This window comes from Notothenia rossii (assembly GCF_949606895.1).
Source record: "Notothenia rossii genome assembly, chromosome: 11".
NCBI classification, from domain to species: Eukaryota; Metazoa; Chordata; class Actinopteri; order Perciformes; family Nototheniidae; genus Notothenia; species Notothenia rossii.
This window is the reverse complement of record NC_136910.1, coordinates 50,108,297-50,127,928: the sequence shown is the minus strand read 5'-3', so window position 1 is coordinate 50,127,928 and position 19,632 is coordinate 50,108,297. Positions and strand designations below refer to the sequence as shown.

The 19,632-nt window shown below is 40.0% G+C and overlaps 1 protein-coding gene across 2 annotated transcripts in view; it reads right to left on the bottom strand.

Moving 5' to 3' along the window:
* cntfr (ciliary neurotrophic factor receptor) overlaps positions 1-19,632 on the bottom strand; it is a 221,768-nt gene that overhangs the window by 81,858 nt on the left and 120,278 nt on the right. For both annotated transcript variants that reach the window (XM_079660167.1, XM_079660166.1), the window contains exon 4: positions 15,801-16,034. In XM_079660167.1, the coding sequence (XP_079516293.1) occupies positions 15,801-16,034 (234 nt within the window). The remainder of the gene's footprint in view (positions 1-15,800; positions 16,035-19,632) is intronic.

Below are 19,632 nucleotides of genomic sequence, written 5' to 3'. Positions count from 1 at the left end.
ATATCTTTACATTGCAGCTGTCACATTCTTGCCTTCTACTGTATATTTTCTCCTCTTTTTCTATCCCTCTATCTGCCTTTCTTTTCCCATGCTGCTGTGTTCTGTGGGTATATGGCTCCTTTGGGACCGTCACATTTAGCCACAGTCCAAGCTCACAGCTGCCGGCTCCCGAGAGAGCGGACCAACAAGCTGCTGTAATTGAGACGTCTCCGGGAGGACAGCAGTGCTGCAGCTACGTACAAGTACTCGGGTTCCTATAAAACGTAATAGTCCCTCATTCCGCAGAGAGAAATATGGAACATACTTCCACTACTGCACACCAGTGAGACTACTATTAGAACTGTTCGTTTTACTTCCAATTTCCACTGATTTAATAGTGTTGTATTCATTGATATGACTATGGCGCCTTAAAACACATGTACAGCCTCTACGGACTATGTTAATGCTACTAGATCTAATTCTGATCCTGCCCGATATCGTTGGGATGTGCGAACGCGCAATTGTTACATAGTAGGAAGATTAGATGCTGTTCATTTTAAATGACTAAAACGCTATATTCAGGTTTTTCTGGTAGAACACATTTCACTCTTATTTTAGGGATAATGGATAAAACAAGTATATTGCTACTGTGACATGTAAGCTCTGCATAGCTAACAGCCAATCACAATTGTTTTTAATCAATTTATCAAATGACCAAAGATGGTTCAGCAAGTTAACGACAAAAACATGAAAATGTCAAATTAAAATTTAAAAAAAATAACCGGAAAGTGTAAAATGTAAGGGAGTGTCAGTCATGTCTAAGTTTGTCCAGCTTTAGAATGAATGATGTTAACCGAAAACAGATCAATTGTTGTCATCCAATGAACATATACTGTATCATGTTTGTATGTTATCAAAATATATCACACATTCCTGCAATATGTCCTGCATTCTTTAAGGTTATAAAATTGCTTTTTATTTAAAATCAACGCGTTTTATAGCATTTTATTGGGCTCAAAATATGGAATATTGGAAGCGCAGATGAGTTTGTGTGCATCAAATGGAAAAGGCTGAATAGACTAAAGGGGAGAAGTCACTTTTATCCTGAAGCGTGAAATGATGTTAGGCTTAGTCCATTACACACACACACACACGTCAGGATATACGGGGGGAAGCATATAGGGGGCATGCACACACTTATTGAAGATGCATGGTGCAGTCCAACACATGCACACATTTAGTTTTTTGCTCTGTTACTCTTATTTTGTTTCGTTCATTTCCTTTGGTAAAGCAGCAACGACAATATAGAACAAGACAACGTTTTCTAGAACGTTGGTGAAAAAGAACAGGCTGTTAATTATTTATGAGATAAGGGAAAACAATGCTATTTTGTGTATCTTAATGAAATAAAAATATCTCGGTTTGAAACTCAATATTTTATGTTATAACTACCAAAGGGATGCTGTGGAATTTAAAGGGGACCTATCATGCAAAATGCACCTTTGTACGTCTTTTAAATACATGAATGTGTGTCCCCGGTGTTCCAGGGAACTCACCAAGTGTCAGAAAACACAACCCTCTCTATTTTCCTCCTTAGCCAAATCTCTAAAAAAAGGGGCTGCAACGGATCTGAAAAAAACGGATCCAGATTTCAACACTTTTCTACGTCACAAAGAGGTGCTCCGCTTATTGGTCAACTCTCCACCTATCAGGGGAATGAGCCACAGCCACGTGCATTGCCAAACCTCTCATTCGCATACTGAAGGACGGATTTCCGTCCATTTGGCTATTCAAGTGTTAACGAAACGGACAGACTTCCGTGCACATCAGAGGCTGTCGGATTAGAACAGTTTAATTCACTTTTAACACTCACGTACACAGGATTCCTGCTCCTTTCCTGGGTAACAAAGTGAGGTGACGCAGCCTGTCCTCTGGGTGCGCTCTGTGGGGTGGGGGGGTATCGCAGCCTGCTCCTCTCTGCCTGCTGCTGCTGCTGCTGTTGCGCTATGCCTGCCTGCCGCTGCGCTCTGCCTCTATCCACACAACCTTTCCCCATCTTTCAGAGACTTATTGCTGGGTCAAACTCTAAGTCACAAACTGTACACATTGCATTCTTGCTAATTAGCCAAAATATGAACGGAATAAGTAGCAAGCGTCGTAACAAACAGAGTAAAAATAAATAGGGACAACAGCTTGTCAACTAACCATTCAGAAACGTCCTGCTGCAACCGAGATGTTTGCACCTCCACCAAAACCTCCGCTGCTTCAGGGTCAGTTTCTGGATCAAATTGATAATATGCTTGAACACATGCATTGCTCTGAGATGACATGTTTATTCCACACTCGTAATCACAGCAAACATGGTAACGTGACTCTCGCCGGCTCATGCCCCCCTCTTCTGCAGGGGGGCGTGGTCAGCTGCTGCTCAGAATTTTCAAAGACAGGCTTGGAATAGAGCGAAAATGAGCGAAACGAGGCATGGCTAAAAAATGATCTGTTTGGTATTTTGAAAAATAAAATGTAGAAATATACCTTATATAGGTATGGTCATACACTATATCATTTAAATATAGCATGATAGGTCTCCTTTAAACTTTTATAATGACGATACGTGACCGTGTATTTTTAATGGCTTTCCCTGCAAAGTGACACTTCTGAGACGTTTCCGGGATACAAGGTTATTAAAGTCTGATTTCTACGGCAGACAGGAAGCAGCTTTACTGAATGACAGTAATGTTTCAACACTGAGTTATTCACGTTTTGGAGTGAATTTTGTATGACTTTGCACTTTTCACTGTTTTATGAGATAATAGATAGGGAACATTCAGACTGTTGGCACTATGTTGGATGACATAAAACAAGTAGAAAAGGAAGAGACGGACCAATAAATATATATATTTTTTTATCATATGCACTGCATTTTTATGACTGTCATAGAGAGCAAGCTAGACTAAAGCGTTGTTAACGTCATGCATTGGATCACATTTAGCTCATATAACAGATTTTATTATTTTTTTTTGCCATTGGGATGATGTCCGATAAACAGACAAATTTGTTTTCTAATTATCGTTTCGCATTCATTACTAAATGTTTATTACATTCTCTTATTCGTTTTTTTTTTGTTTCTGATAAAAAAGACGTCTCTGTCATTTCTGTTCATTTAATAATTATGGTATGTGTGACCTTATATTAAGCAGTTTAAGAAAAGTGATTATCCAAAGTTTGTTGTCATGCTCTATCAAAGAAACAGAGCATAAAGGATTATGAAACAGGAACATTTTAAAATGTAGACACAGTTTAGCTGCTTCTATTAGTGCTTGATATTTGAAAATGCTTATCTACATTATGGGCATTCGTCTCAGTGCCGTACGAACGCAACAAACGATGAGGCGCCTGCATCTACGTGACATTATATTTGACTGTTTGAAGAAGATGAGGAAAATGTTTTTCAGAAATAAACAGTGTGTGCTTTTGTAGAGTTTTGGTAAGTAACATTAAACTGAATGACTGAGCAACGTGGACAGTTTTTAACCTCTGAAAAACATTGTAATCTTTTGTGGGGCACATAAACACATATGCGTACACACTCACATTAAGGTCCTCTGAGCATGTTTTCATGGATCTCTGACCATTCCTCAGTTGCTTGACGTCAGTGGAGCAAACTCCTTAACCTCACTGCTGGACACTGAGCCAGGGGAATACTTTCTGGTCAAAGTCTCCACTTCCCTCCGTCTGTCTTTGTGTCTCTCCCTTTCTTTCTCACACACAGGATCGTAAAAGGGCCGAGACAGCCCAGAAACGTCTATTTCACTGGACACTAATCAAGAGGGAACAGGCCTTTACCTACTTGGCACACGCACTAAACACACAGTGACAACCAGCCACACACACAAAAATGCAGAAGCAAATCTTGACATAAACAAAGACGCACATCCACAAGAGGGAGAGTGACAAATTAATATGGCGCCCGCAAGCGGAAACACCTACACACACACATTTCTGTTTTGCAGCATATCAACTGGAGGGAAGGGGAGACAAGATAATAATACAGTCAGTTTTTTCCACTACCTCTGGATGGGTAATTAGAGTGAGAAAGAAACATGCAGGAAACACAAGGAAGCCTGGCTATCGTCAAACACACATAATTCTCGTTTAATCGAGGGTTGGATCAAAATGCACTTTCCGAATGAAAGCAAATCAACATATTTTCTGACCCAAAATGACCTTTTTAAAGATAATCTAGGAAGAAAGATGATGTTGTTGTTATAATGTTGGTACAGTGAGGAGAGGAGTTGTGTAGAGGGAGAATAAGAAAGACTTAAGGGCAGGTCAACTGTGATTGGATGGATAAAGGAGGAAGAGGAGGAGGAGAAGAATAAGAAGGTGTGGGATTAGTAAAAGCAAAGAAGGTTTAGGACAGCAACAGCACAGCCATCTTACTCTGCCAATTACCAGATATGCTCTCTTGGTTTTGTTTCATGCAGAGCATTTGAGTGGAACGGAGCTGGAGCATTGCAAATTTAATTGGAGCAGGGAGCAGCATTTCAGGAGACTGGAAGTGATGCTCCAGCTGCTTAAGTTCAGCCGCTAAAGTTTGCTCCAATTGGCTTCATAGCTGCCGAAAAAACAAAAGAAAAATCCTTGAGCCTCTTGTTTTTGACACGGATGTGTGCCCGACTTGGAATTCTCCACTACATTTTGACTATGCCACAGATTGCTGTATTTTACCGTTTCTACACAACCTTAACTGTGTTGGCGGGTCTTCCCTTGGTTACAGCTAAACCTCTCCAAAGTAATAGGGTTTATATATTTTTAGCACAGGATGAGAAGCACCTATTTTCTCATGTACACAATAATTTTTTTTTTTGCTAAATCCTCACAAAGGTCCTGAATCCTACTTTCCACCTGTCCTATTTCCTGTGTTAGGCTGTTGCTCAAACTAAGCTCCCTTATCTCTAGCTGTGCTTTATCTCACTTAGTTTCCCTCCTCTTCAAATTTCTTCCCGGGGAGACTTTCACTACACTTAGCCAACTTGATCTACACGGCCCCTGGTATGAACTCTTGCTTCACACTGTTTGGCATTTGCAACTTTCTCTACTACTTCTCTACTTCTTCTCACCTCCTTGTGCCCCTGTTGAAATCTTATATATTACTAATCGGATGTGGAAGAATATAACTCACATCCATCAGCCAATCATCAGCCTAACAATTGGTCTTAAATGTTGCATTGATGTCGTTTAGTTATTTGAAAAACACATTTCTGTTTACATTGTTTAGGTGCTTTGATTGTAATCTTGCCAAACCTGTTAACAGCGGCTTATGTATTGGGGCTTGGTCCCAATGTGAAGGACCTCGAATGCGGCCTCGGACCATTTTCCGTGTTGCATCCCCTTTGTCTACCCCTTTCGACACTATGATTTAGGTGAAATCACTGGTTGGATGGTCCCATTCAAAAGCTGGTAAATGTATGAGTTCTAAGTTGTAAAGTGGCAAACAAATGGAGGCTACAAAGGAGATTTGTTATAAGCACCTAGACAACATGTTGATAGCCTTTTCTGAGTTATATTAGGACTTTAGGGGGGCGTTAATATCAATGTTCCCCGGCCGGAAGTATTATTTTTGATTATTTGGACACTACATGAAAGCAACACAGATGCCCCAACTTGAAATGGTAATGAAAGGGAAAAATAATGACTATATCTGCCCCGTGGTTGAGGTAAACTCCAAGAATTCAATGCATTCTTTCTTGGCTGATGCAACGCACGTCCACTAAGTTTCATGAAAAATGGAAAGGTAGTTTTGCTGTAATCCTTTTGCTAGACAAACAACCCCAACCGAGAAAATGAACTCCTTGGCGGATGAAATGGCAAAATCCAACAGCTTTGTATTCCGTAAGTAACATCGTTGCTTTTCTTGTCAAATGATACCATCTGCTGAGATGAGGAATTTCTTCAAATACCTCAACAAGCCAGAATGCAATGCATCCACAAGATACCAATTGATCAGTATTCGGTACAACAATACATTGAGATTATCATCAATGATATTCATAGAGAACAGCAGGAGCAGCCATGAGTGTAACGTCCCAGTGGGAGACTTTCCTTACAAGCATATACACTTAAGTACAGCGAGAGAAAGAGACTAGCAGAGTTGAGAGTAATGGATCGTGTGGGATGGACAAAAGAAGGCGGGATAAGACGATAAACGGAAGTGAACGAAATGGATTGAGACAGAAACAGAGGGAATTTGAAGATATAAGGTGGGAACATGAAGAAATAGTCAAGGGGGGAAAGTTATACATTGATGAGTAGTGGGTTAGAGCGATGGAGAAAAAAAGTTTTGGAGGGATATCATGGAAAAAGACGATCCAACAATACTGGACTTCTGGAAGTCTTAAGAAAAGACTAACCTGGCTGAGCTTCAAAGCCTTCGCAATTCTACTTTGGATCAACCTTAATGTGATGTGTCTACAGGTGCTTTTTGCTCATACTTTCAATCCATCGTTTTTTTGTTCTGAGGCCTTGATTTTGCCACACCATTTCCCTTTTTGAAGCAGAAAGGGAAAACAATCTGTCCTGCCAGATTACTCCTGAGACCCAACGGATACAAAGAGGCTGAATCAAGCACACAATGAGTTATTTTTTTCATTATGTCAGGAGTTTCCCTCATGGCTTCCCACTGACTTCTCAAAGCAAGACCCATTTTCCTATTTGTTATGGTTGTCTGGTGCAATCAAGTGATGGGAGTTGCTGTTCTCTGGTAAATAGAGCAAAAAATGGAGAGGGGTGAAATTGGACGATATGGAGCGGAAACAAAGAGGAGAAAGAGGGAGAACGGGAGAGAAATGCAGCGACAATGAAGCTAAGGATGAATATTCAGATTGTTTGTACGACAACTGTGATGCAGACGATGGTGAAGGCACGCGGCAGTGAAAATGAAATTGGCAAGATGTATTGTGGTTCAATTTATCCCTCTAGGTCGTCCTCAGACGAGCCCTCCATCGTCGCTTCCAGTCATCCCGGTTCTCCATACATCTGGCCAGTTCACCATCCGCTGCGATGTTCCTGCGGACTCCCGCCGCTAGAAGTATAGGATTTGGGATGACTTTGTTTTTCATGGTTGGCTTTGCTATGCTGATTAAGGACTGGGGGGCGCAACTCCTCTCAGTCCTGGTTTTAGTTCAGAGTGTCCTTCTCCTAGATGGGTTGCCTTCCATGGCTATGAGCCCCATCTGCCCCATCTTGCCCATAGCTGGGGAGCAGGGACGGTGCCTTGCTCAGGGACACCTCGGTAGCACTTGGTCTTTCCGGGACTTGAACTGGTGACCTTCCTGTTGCCAAGCCAAGTCCCCATGGACTTCGCCACCACCGCCCCTTAATTCAATTTATACTTTGCTTTTAAATTCTCAAGCATTCCTGTAGACAACGTGCAGTTTCTGTTTATTGATTCTACAGGAAAGTACTCTGAGGAGTCAGAGGTCGCCAACAGTGCAATTGCTGTGAAGCGGTAGAAAGTACAAGTCTTTCTCAAGGAAATACCTTTAAAACGATTTCTTTTCCAGATAGATGTTTTTGGCACGCCTTGCCTTCTTCTGGATGGAAGTCAACAATCAGAAGGGGCCGGTACCGAAGAAATCGAGACTGGGTTGTCATCAATATTTAATTTCAAAGAGTTCCCTGTGTTTGTCAATCCTCTGGGTCTTACCTTCGGAGCATGCATTATATTTTAATTTCTCAATGTCCACAGCACAGTGGGCTGCTTCTCTTTCTGACAGCAAAGAGACCAGTGGGAAAAGCTCAGGTTGACAAACTGTTGAATTAAATTGTAAGTCTGTGTAAGTCCTCGATGCAGGTGTTTCCTATTTATCATGATTGACCGAGTACTGGGACAAGCACGGGGAGTAATTAAAATGGAAGCTGACTAGCTCAAGCGGTGCCCTTACATGTGTGGGCCAAATACTTCCTGGTTTTAAACAGGAAGTCCCAGAGGAGATGGAGCTCTATGCGTACAACCTCTTTCATAGCGTTCTGTCTGCAAGGAGACAAGACAATTCCATTATCCAGCGATGTAGCACGGGTCCCCTGAGTGTGTGTGTGTGGGGATACACACTCAAACAAGCTGCCCACGGAAAGGAAACAGATACCAATTGGTGAGTGTGTGTCTGTGTGTGTTAGAGTAAGTTGCCTCAGGCTAAGAGATGCGCATCAATCTAACAAGAAAACTCACTCCTCCTTCAACTCATCCTCAGTGAGGCTGAAGGCGGTCAATCAGTGTGTGTGGGTGGGTGTGTATTTTTGGTCCTTAATAGGCTCCATTTGGGGTAAACATTTAATTTAACCCACTGAGCAGAAAGTGGTTATCTAACTGCCAGCTTTAATAGTGTGCCCACTTTAATTGTACTTTAGGGTGCAGGGCTGGTAGGGGAAAGCAGCAGAGAGGGAACAGAGTCACTGCTATGTCTTTATATGGAAGCTATACTAATGTCTTTGTGATTGCATCTTTAAGTTCACACATAGGACACATCTTCTGTAATACCAGTGCTAATGCAATACATGATTTTTACTTTGCAACATAGATATTGTTAGTGTGATGTCATCCACTGAATATCAATGTTGTTTCCTATGTAAATTACATACAGAAACCAACACCAATTTGTTTCCTACAAGGCTATAAACATGTTGATTTTGAGGTACATTTGGGCATATTAACATTAAGGTTATTTTTTTGGGCAAATAACAAAAAGGCAAGGATCGTGAATGTTGTCGAAACACAAATAAAAAACTAGTCTAAATCTGCCAACATTTGTATTTGAATCACTGAGTGACAACTGAAAGATTGCAATACGTTTGATAGAGGGCAGACACATCTTTGCTAAAACATGTTTTAAACATAGCTGTCTTTCTTTGAATATGCTGCCCACATTCCCTAATACCCGGGAGTATGGCACATTTTCTGAAGTAAAACAAATGTACGTCTTCTCATGCCGTATATCTATAATGCTGGTACTGCTTACTGTATTGTATAGCAGTTCATGTCTGATAGTTTGTCTTGCTTCTTTGTCAAGAGAGCAATACTGAAGAAGTCCTAACAAGAAAGAAAATGAGATCTTGTTGGATGTTTGACCTTCTCAGTGAGGTTTATTTTCGGAGGGTTTTCTGTGCCAACCACATGCAAACACACCTTAACAAAAGCCAAATGGACTAGCTCTCGAAGCCCAACTCTTAGCCACAACATTGTCTGGTTAAGACTTCTGTTATCATTTGTAGCGTTAAGAAAAAGAGTCTTCGCCACAGCAGAGTTTACATTATGGCACCGCTGTGATCTGAGAGCGGCTCAGGCTGGATTTGTTTACAAGGATGCCAAACCTAGAGGAAGAAGCCCTCTCTTATGTAATGCTTTATGGTATCAATTCACACGCCACTCTTGCTTACAGTATACATTTGTTTCTTCATTATAGATGTTGAAAATCTGGTCATTAAAGCGATGGGAGTGATCTGTGTAGATTGCACCGTTTGTCCTTTGAATTATCGGTCAAGACTTTGGGGGAAAAACTGAATATTGTTCAGCTTGCAGGATGAGTGACTGGCTAATGGGCTCTAAGGATGGGATGTGTATATAAATAGAGGAAGCAATGTATGCTAACAAGCAATATAGATACCATATGATTCAACGCTTTTCCGTCTAACAGCACTTGTGTTGACGGTTCTTAACAAATGACATCGAGAAAGTATGAGTTGTTAAAAACGACCCGCAAAATATTCACTTTGAATATCAATAACTTGCATGCATCCAAGACGAACAAAGAATCCATAAACAAATCCAAATGTGGTGCGGAACTAAACAACAGCCAAACTTTATCAAAAACATTTGGATTGGCCTGACTCACACAAACTGTTTATGCCGAAGTGTTTGGCAAAAATGCATGTGTTTGGGAAACATTGAGCATTCGACCGGATAATTGTGACTTGGATTGTGTTCACCAGTTATGCAAGTGTTATGCTTTTTCTTTGGGCTCTTTTCTTTGTGCCTTTTTGCTTCAATTTAGAAAGAATTGTGTCCGTTAACCAATGTTCTCTCAATGGATTCTTTGTCATTGAGACATGTCAGAAAAGTAATGTTGTTCAATTACGTCCTAACTCTGTGTTTCAACTATCTTCTACTTGTCCTGGTACAATTGCTTCAGGTCTGCTAAGTGTTTACTGGCAGGCTATGTGTCTTGCACACTGACTGTGTGACATGTCAACAGGGTGACTGGCTGGATATATGACCCACTGCAGTTCATGTTGTGTTAGCTGGAAGGCTGAATAACGGGCCCGTGTTGTGACGCTATAAATTGTTTAGCTGACGGCCATTGAAGACAGCAATACACAGAAGACTGGACAAAGCCAGAAAAAGGGCAAGACTGTCATAAATTCCCTGTTGTGACAGGAAAGGAAAAGGATGTTGTATTTCACCAAAGAGCATACCCGCTATATGACCACTTGCTTATTAAATTATAATGAACTTTTTACTGTCCATGCTATTTCATTTCTCCTGAATCGCAGTGTCACTTTCTATCTATTCATATAAATCACTTCTCTTTTAGCAGATAGTGTCTAAAGATGTCATCCAGTTCTGTTATACGAGGGTGTGCTGGTGTGTGTCTGTGTTTATTGTGCGTGTCCCACAGTGTTTGCTTACAGATGGGTATTGACCTTCTTTTAAACACCATAGAGCATCAACATCCTGCCATGTGTGTGCATCGGCATGCAAGTCCTCACTTCTAACCGTGAGCATATACAAACACAAAATCCAATGTCATTTGAATTTCTGGAGTTTCTTAAAGGCACCATAGCTTTGAATGTATATCCGAAGTGACAGACAGAATATAAACACCCGACATATACGTTGAAATAATAAAAAAAAAAAAGAGAAACAGACTTCACAGCAGAGCTCAACCTTCACATGAGAATACAAGTTGACTTAGAAGCTTTTCTTGCTGACATTGTGATGACACACTATTGGAAATAGATCACAAAAAGCCCAATAAAACTGATGTGAAAGCACACATACACACAAACGGGTTCGGGGTCATTGGATGACGTTCTCTGTTCTTAATGCAAACCAGTGTAAACACACAGCTAAAATATGCCGCCATAAACTGCAAGCCCAAACAAAGAGGCAGAACAAGTGAGACGGACAGATGATACAGAGAGACAGGCAAGGGCAGGACATGAAGAATGAATGGATAATATATGAAAAGACCCAAAAGGAAATCATAAAGGCTATATATAGAGGCAACAAAGAGACAAGAGTAACACAAATGACATTATAAGAAAGTTTGAGGTACAAAGAGACAAAGGGGTGAAGGAGATAAATGAAATAAGGCGTAGACAGATGGCTCTTTGCTGTTCTCCTGATAACACTTCTATCCGTGTAAAACATAACAAGCCCCGGGTGAACGCAATAAACACTGCATAAAATCAAACTATCATCATGATGCTAATCACAACAAGTGTAGCCTGTCATGATGTCGTTATCGCTGTATGTGCAAGACACTTTAACGTTTTGTGGGTGACAGTCAACATAATGAAGAAGTAGATAAAAATAGAGAGGGAAGACAAACGAAAGAAAAGAGACGGAAATAGCCGGATACAGTGGGGAGGTGATGACAGATAAAAAAGAAAAGGCAGATTGTGATACGGAGAGACACAGAGGGATAAATCTGTAGTTTAAATGCAGAATAAAAGTTGATGTTGCCCCAGTGCCTGCTTTGGTCATCGAATCACCAACTGATGTCAAGACAATTACACACGCTGCCAGGCTGGGCCGCGAAGGTGTCGTTCTGACAAACTTCTGATTGACCCCTGAAGAATGCTTACACTGTGAATCTATTTGTCTCCAACACACACACACATTCAGACTCACTGTTTGAGCAGCCTGGTGTCCTAAAACCATAGATCACATTGGTAAACGAGGACACTGCATTGTGCAATATGCTTCAGGAAAAACACAAGCTGTCCTAGACTATGTTTGGTTTTGACAAAACACATATTAAAAAGAAAACACATGGAGAAATGTAGGTTTTGGGGGTTAGAAAACTGTCTGCGGAAATTACAATTTACATTCAAGTTTAAGGAAATTGCTTTGTCAAAAACGCTTCAAGAAAAACACACGTTGTCCTGATCTATATTGGATGTCGGCGTGACACGAATACGCCGTTATTAAAAGTCTCGCATTTGGAAAATAATGGTCTCGTAAAACTACACTATACATTAACATTCAAGGAAACTGAATTGTCGAATACGCTTCGAAAACACAAGTTGTCCGACACTATGTTTGATTTTGACAAAGTAAAAAAACTATTTATTTGTAAAAGTCTGCAGAAATGAGCTATTGGACGAGAACCGGGATGGTTTGGTTGGTTATAAAAATGGACGACTGAAAGTATATATCACATTCCTATACAAGGAGATTGCATTGTTTATTAGGCTTGAGGAAAACATAATTATTGCAAGACTATGATTGATTTTGTCATAACACACAAACATTTTACGACGAATGACTGCGTTACTGTTTATGCAATGATCCGTTCATATAGATAATCCATATTCTGTCTTTCTGTTATCAGTGCTGAATCATTCTTAATTAGTATGAACCTCGGTTAAGGATCACTGACACAAGTATGACATGATGGTCCAAATGTCTAGTGTCACATTGTCAAGTACATGTTTGCTTTTGTGTGACATAGTTTTTAACATCTGTGAAATGGTCTCAGTCTTAAGACACAAGCTCCATCTTTAACTCATTAATTCTGTTTCTTATACAGTTGCACGACAATATCATCTTTCATTTCAATCACGAGTGTTTTTTGTTTCTTTTGCCTTATATTTTAATGTGCTTACTGTAGGTAACTGATTCACAACACTGGACTTTAAACCTTGAAGTCTATGTTGACTTACTGAATAAATGTAAAACATAATAACGTGCCGAAATACCTATTTAAGCAAAACCATGCTTTACCTATGAGTATTTTGTGTTTTACTTTTGTATTTACAACTGCCTATTTTGAAATGAACTGTAATAGAGGATAAAATGAATATCCCTCGTTATGCAATGGATATGCAGTTAAATTGCATAGGAATGTTACTTTGTGTGTTTTTGAAGGAAATGACCAGTGCTGAACATATGCACGAGCTCATACACACAAAGTATATGCATCTCTCCACCTCTCTCACACACATGCATTCTGCTCGGTTTATGCATTGCATCATTCACCCTGCTGACATAATCTAGCATAACATACAACTCTCATTAATTCAGTATTATTTCAGCATTCAGTAATTCATCATTGGCGACCTATGATTAAACAAACTGTCACACTACCATGCAGTCTCATTCATCAAACATTTGCATGGGAATGGAACCTTGATGGGTGGTGGGCTTGGCGTTCTATCGCTTCTGTTGACGAGTGGAAATCATTCACTTTGTCCGTCTGCAGCTTTGTTTTTTTGAGTTTCCTTTCCATTTACTGTGGTATCATTTAGACTCAATCTACCTTTCCCTGACATAGACCTGAGGTGGATTTAATAGAGTGTCAACAATAAGAAATATTGTATGGGCTCTGCTTTTTAAATGCCATGTGGAGGGATGATTTTCTTTCTCCTGACGTGTATCACAACGTGTCACTTCTGGCACTGTTTTGAAGTGGTCTGCCGTGACTGTTGCCAAGGATCTATTTTAACTTGCTCGCCAGCTAGCAGCTGCAGCATGATTGCCGTGGAAATTAAATAACAAATATTTTCTATTGCTTATATTTGCAACAGACACACATAGAGGGACATAGACACACATAGAGGGACATAGACACACATAGAGGGACATAGACACACATAGAGGGACATAGAAAGTGTGTGAGGAAGTAGAAGTATATCCATGTTTTTCTGCTACAATATACAATGTATGTATTTCAACCTGCTGTCGCTGCCCAATCCGTACCAGAAACCCAATTTGTTCTGTGCCAATATGCAGCTACTTCCTGTCACTGCTCTTGTTTATGGCGCTTTAGATATGCACATATATCGCAGTCTCTCCTCCTCCACGATATACCCTTGATAAGATGTATGTACCCTTTGTCTTTCAGGTATTGAAACATTCGAATATCTATGTTTTGTTGAGAAATGTAAGCGTGCAATTTACTAACAATGACTAGAAAATTATTTCACTCTGAACGTTTTATTATTGTGTTGATTTGTAATTTAAATTGTAAATCCCAGCATGGTTTTTAGCTTAATACCGTGTTTAACATAGGTCATTTTATTCCAATTATGCTCCGGGTTGCTTGTCATATGTAATCCTATCGTATGTCAAAACCATTATTATGCACATGCCCGGTATATTAAACCTTCATATCAGAATAATGGATCTCAAAGGACACAGCCCGCTGTGACATGCCGTTAAATTGACTCATTTAGCTTTTTGTCTGATTATTAGAATGCACAGCCATAACTGCAAAATGACCAAATGCCATTTTAATAACTAATCATTTGAGACTTTCAGCGGCTCGTACTGTAAGGACTGATATCACAATTCACAACTCCCTACTTCAATGTGGACTTATGTAGATTGTGATCTTTTTTTATTGTAAATACTATATGAATGTTTTTGTGTATAATAGTATTCTAATATAAAAAGGAATTCTGATTATGTTTCTGAATTCAAGTTGTATATTCAGCCTTTCTAATAGTATTACTGGCTATTAAAAATTGTTATTTGGCTGAAGGGCTTTTACCGTGCATGTGGCCACATTATGCAAATGTGTATGGATTCCATAATTCAACATCACATGAATAAATATGAAATACATATGAATAAATTGTTGAAAATACTGTATTTGAATAGAGAAAGGATACAAATAGAAATAGAAATAATTTAAACTCGAAGTTTGAACTTGAAATGTTATATAATCCTACTTATTGCAATGGTTATTTTAAACAGCATTGTTATTGGAATTAATAACTGAATTTATTTAATCATATGAAATGCCCTTTTTGAAGGTCTCTTTTTTAGTTTCATAACAGCATCCTTAATAATACGTATACTGTATTTTCTGTCAGCTTTATTTTTTCTAGTCTCACTTTTAATGTCACTTTTTTATTTGATAACTTCACTTTTAATAAGGTCACTTTTTATATTGTAATCTAACGTTTCACGTCACTTTTTCGTAATCTCTCTTTAACTGTCGCTTTTTTTATTCAAAAATGAATAATGTCCCTTTTTATTTTGTAATCTTACTTTAAAGGTCAGTTTTTAATTCTTAATGTCACATTCCTGGTCACTCTTAAAGACAGTGATTTGGTCATCTTCCTTTCACCTTGCAGCCAATCACAAGCCCCCTGTCTCTTGAACCAGGAAGCCCAACAACTACAAGCAGATCAAGCCAGTTAGCACATGTATTATTGACACAGTGAAAATCTAGAACCACTCCGGATTCAGTGAGCAGCCTGAAGCAATACCATAGTAAGAAAGTAACTTGAAGAGAACCGCCAACAAGAAAGCCATAACATAATCATGACCATTAAAATGTCAGAGTGCATAATCACAACAGCTGTAGTTGCTAGTCCCGTTTATTTGTGTGTATTGTTTTCCATTTGCTTCATGATTATAAATTAACATTTTTCTTCTGAAGTTACTGCATCACGGTCAGTTGCACCACACTTCTCATTTCAATTCCCCTCACTCTTTTTACTGCTGCAATAACCCAGTTCCCCCTTGGGATGATTAAAGATTCATCACATCTTATTTGTAATAACGCTCGGCGGGCCATTGTCTGGCTACTTACTGCCGATGTGAAGGTAGATGGTGTCGCGCCTCTCTCCGTGCGGGTTCTGGAAGCAGCTGTAGAGGCCATTGTGTCCCAGGTCCACCTCGGTAAGCATCAGTCTGGGACCCTCGAGGTGGTGCTGGGCCTTCACGTCCGTCCCGTTCACCTTCCATGACACTGACGCGTCGTTGTCCAGGGAGCCGCACTGCATGGTGACATCATTGCCCATTCGCTCATACTGGTTCCTCGCAACTGGAGACACAAAGAGGCAGAGATTGAATGTAATGATGGTCGTTCAAAACGGAGACATATAGGATAATATCGGCATGTTCAACAAGCACGATATTCTGTCAAGGGACTTCCCAAGGTGACACTCATACTAGTCCCTAGCAACAACAAAAAAGGAACATTGTGTATGACTATAATATTTGATGATAGTTTTCCCCAGATTGAATAAACTGGCCAAGGATTTTACTTTTATCCAAAGTGACTTACATACATTCAGTACTGTGGACAATCCCCACAGGAGCAATTTGGGGTGAAGTGTCTTGCCCAGGGACACAACGACATGCTGACTGCAGTGGGACTCAAACTTGCTACCCCCTGATTCGAAGTCCAGCACACTATCCACTGAGCCACAGCCTCCCACATTTATGGATGTAATATCTTTAAGTCAACCAAATGAGTTTTGGCTATATACTCTGTATTACTCTCCACCTATGTACATTGCTAACCCTAACCGCCGAATTGTAGTTGCAGTGAAGGACCGATGGAGACATTGCAACACTTTTTTGTACAGTTCATTAAACACAATAACCTCTTACAACATTTAGTTTGATATATTTCGATAAGTTACGACTTGTTTTTTGGGGCATTCTGGATGAATAACATTGCATTACCTTAGCTAGAGCCACAAACTGTGTATGAAAACAGGATTCATAAATATCTCAGAGTTCAGAAATCACTATTTAATGCTGAGCACAGAATAGGAAAAGAACACATGTCTTTCCTCCATGCAGTGAGACAGATTTAGTTTCACCAGAGACAAAGACAAGAAGCATTGAGAAAAATGCTATGTTTCTTTTAAAACTGGAGAGTCTCCGCTATAGTGTCTCTCCCCTCTGACTTCTGCTACCCGTGTAGCTTTTATCCTTAAATGAGCGACCTGGCTGCAGACACTGCTTTGGTCCCTGGGGTCACTAAAGTTGTGTGGACCGTGACCCTGGGGGGTTAAGGGATATATGCGAGCCTGATTGGGGTTTTAGCCAAGACACTGGGGTTAGTAGCCCTGCTCTGTTTACAAGTCCCACGGGGACACACAAAGTGTAGACCTCAGATTAACACTTAAACACTGAGGATCAGCAGCACAACAAGAGACAACAATGACTTATTGATCCCCATCTTTGGAAAAAGCTCTCGTCTATGAAGGAAAAAAAAGTGCCCAGGAGTCAGATACTGTCAAGATCCTTGTCTTAGTGTGATGTCTCACTCCCTGTCTCTTTCTTGTGTGCGTGTTTCCCCTCCCTCTTTTCATTCCCATTACAATGCCTCTCGTTTTGCTGTTTTCCACCCGAGCTAGCTTCCTCCTCTGGATGTAACACAGCTGATACAGATGTCTAACGTAGTGTTTCATGTATATTTCATGTCCCATAACGGAGCCATTTATTATTAATAGCACAAGATCTCTGTCCCCATTAACATTAACCTGACACTGTTTGTTCGCTCTATCTTCCTCTCTATCTGTCGCTCATCCTCCCCCCACTTCCCCTAGCACTTCCCCTTCGCTCTCCGTCTTTTATTCATGGGGTCTTTATTATTTTTTTGTCTCCTGTTCTGTCTGTCCATCCCAGTTTGTTCTGCATGCCTGCTCACCCCATTTCACCAAGTCCAAATAATGTGCGTGCATATGCATGGTGGTGGCAAGAAATGCCAATTTCCTTTGATCTCCCCCTCTGTTGAGTCACTTTGAACGGATGTGTGACTTTATTTACATAAAAACTTATTTGCATCTCGGTTAAAAGAAAAAAATAAAGTTTCTGACTTTGATGTTAGCTTTGATGACGATGCTGCTGGTGCACTTGCTTTATGTGACGACTAAGAAGAGAGGGGAGAAACTTTTCCCGCATTATACTGGAGTTTCTGAGAACATCATTATTCTATGGGGTATTCTTTAGTTATGAAATCTGCTTACTTATCGAAGGGAGAGACCGTATTATTAAAAACATATATATTACATTTGAAAAAGTCCCTGGCTTAATATTCCTCTCACTGCCTTCACTGGCATTAGGTTGTCTTAGGAAAGGGAAACTATGATATGTGTCCAACTCATCAGAAATGAGTATTTTCTATAGGTAGGAGCAAGCCCTTTAGAATATGTTGCTGAAATGACCTTTATTTAGCTTTTTCCCGCGGATGTCCTTGACTCTTTGACCTTCTCTCTTCTGCCGCCACATCCTGTCGTCTTTATCTGCTCAGGTTGCATCACCCTCTCTAAACCTCAGTCCCTTTCCAATACCCATTATTCTCTGTAGCCTTTGCTCCTTCTCCCTCTCGCTGTGTTTCCTTTCTGTCCTCTACCTTGAACTTCTTCTTTTATTTCTCCTGTCGGATCAGAGTTAACCCTCCTCTCACGTTGTGCCCGTTTCACACTGTCTGAAATGTGGCTATTATATATAATCATAATATACTGCTGTTTAGCATGGAAACACATATTGCTGCAATACACTGCCCATCAACATACTCACGAACATGGACCCAACCATGCCTAAAACTGACAAACAAACTTTATAAACAGCTATTTATTGATGCATTTTGAACCCATAGCTTATTTATAATATAACAGACTCATTGTATTTGCCTTGTGTTAGTTATGATTGTAAACAAAACACATAAAAAGTCAAAACCCAACAATACATAAGATATTTTTTTACTTCCGTTCACTTCTATGGCATTCAGCAACACCCATAATATTCATTAACTTTACATCCAGGAGCTACCCTCTTATGTAGCAATCACTTCCTGTTTCCTTCTATATTTGCCTTTGTTTATCCTTCAGTAAGTTATTTTCACTGTCTACTTTCCCCATATCTTGTTGTCCTTCTCTCTGTTTTCCTCTCCACTCTCCATAGTTCTCTCACCTCCGAAGCTTCAGCCTTCATCGGGAGTAAATCGCTGATCTTGAGTATTCTGCACACACTTGCATAATACACCTCACAGCAACAATGGGAACACAAGCAGCTACACTTATGAGGACACTCATGTAGTCACACACGTATGCACAGGCTCTCGCAGCGGCCTGCATAATGTCCTCATGCCTCATCAGCATACAGACTAGCAGGCCTAATAACCATAATGACATTCAGCTCAAGTGCTATCGATCTCTTGGTAATAGACAGGGCATTTTAAGCAGCGCTGGAACACTGTTATTCACTGGCCAACGAGAATGAAAATCATCTATGTCCTTCACAAAGCTAACATTTCACTCTTTGTACTCATTACTCTCCTCATTAATGTTGATGCCGACTGACAGGGACTTCATGATTTAACTGTTTATAATTCTCCGAGAGGCAGATCAGATATTTGGAGTTATTTTCACAAAGGTTTAAGCACTTTGTGGAGGCTAAATCAAGTGAGTTAGACACATGATAAAATAACAATTCATGAGTGAAACAAACAACAGAATTGAGGACGATAGATATCGCTGCAACTGAACGTTTTATTATGTGACTTTCAGAGTATTAGACTGGTTTGAAAAGGTAGCTTAATTACATTACATTAATTTTGTATTTTAAGTAGTGCACAATTATTTTCATCAAGTAGATATTTCAGAAGGCTCAATGGTTTCTGAAGC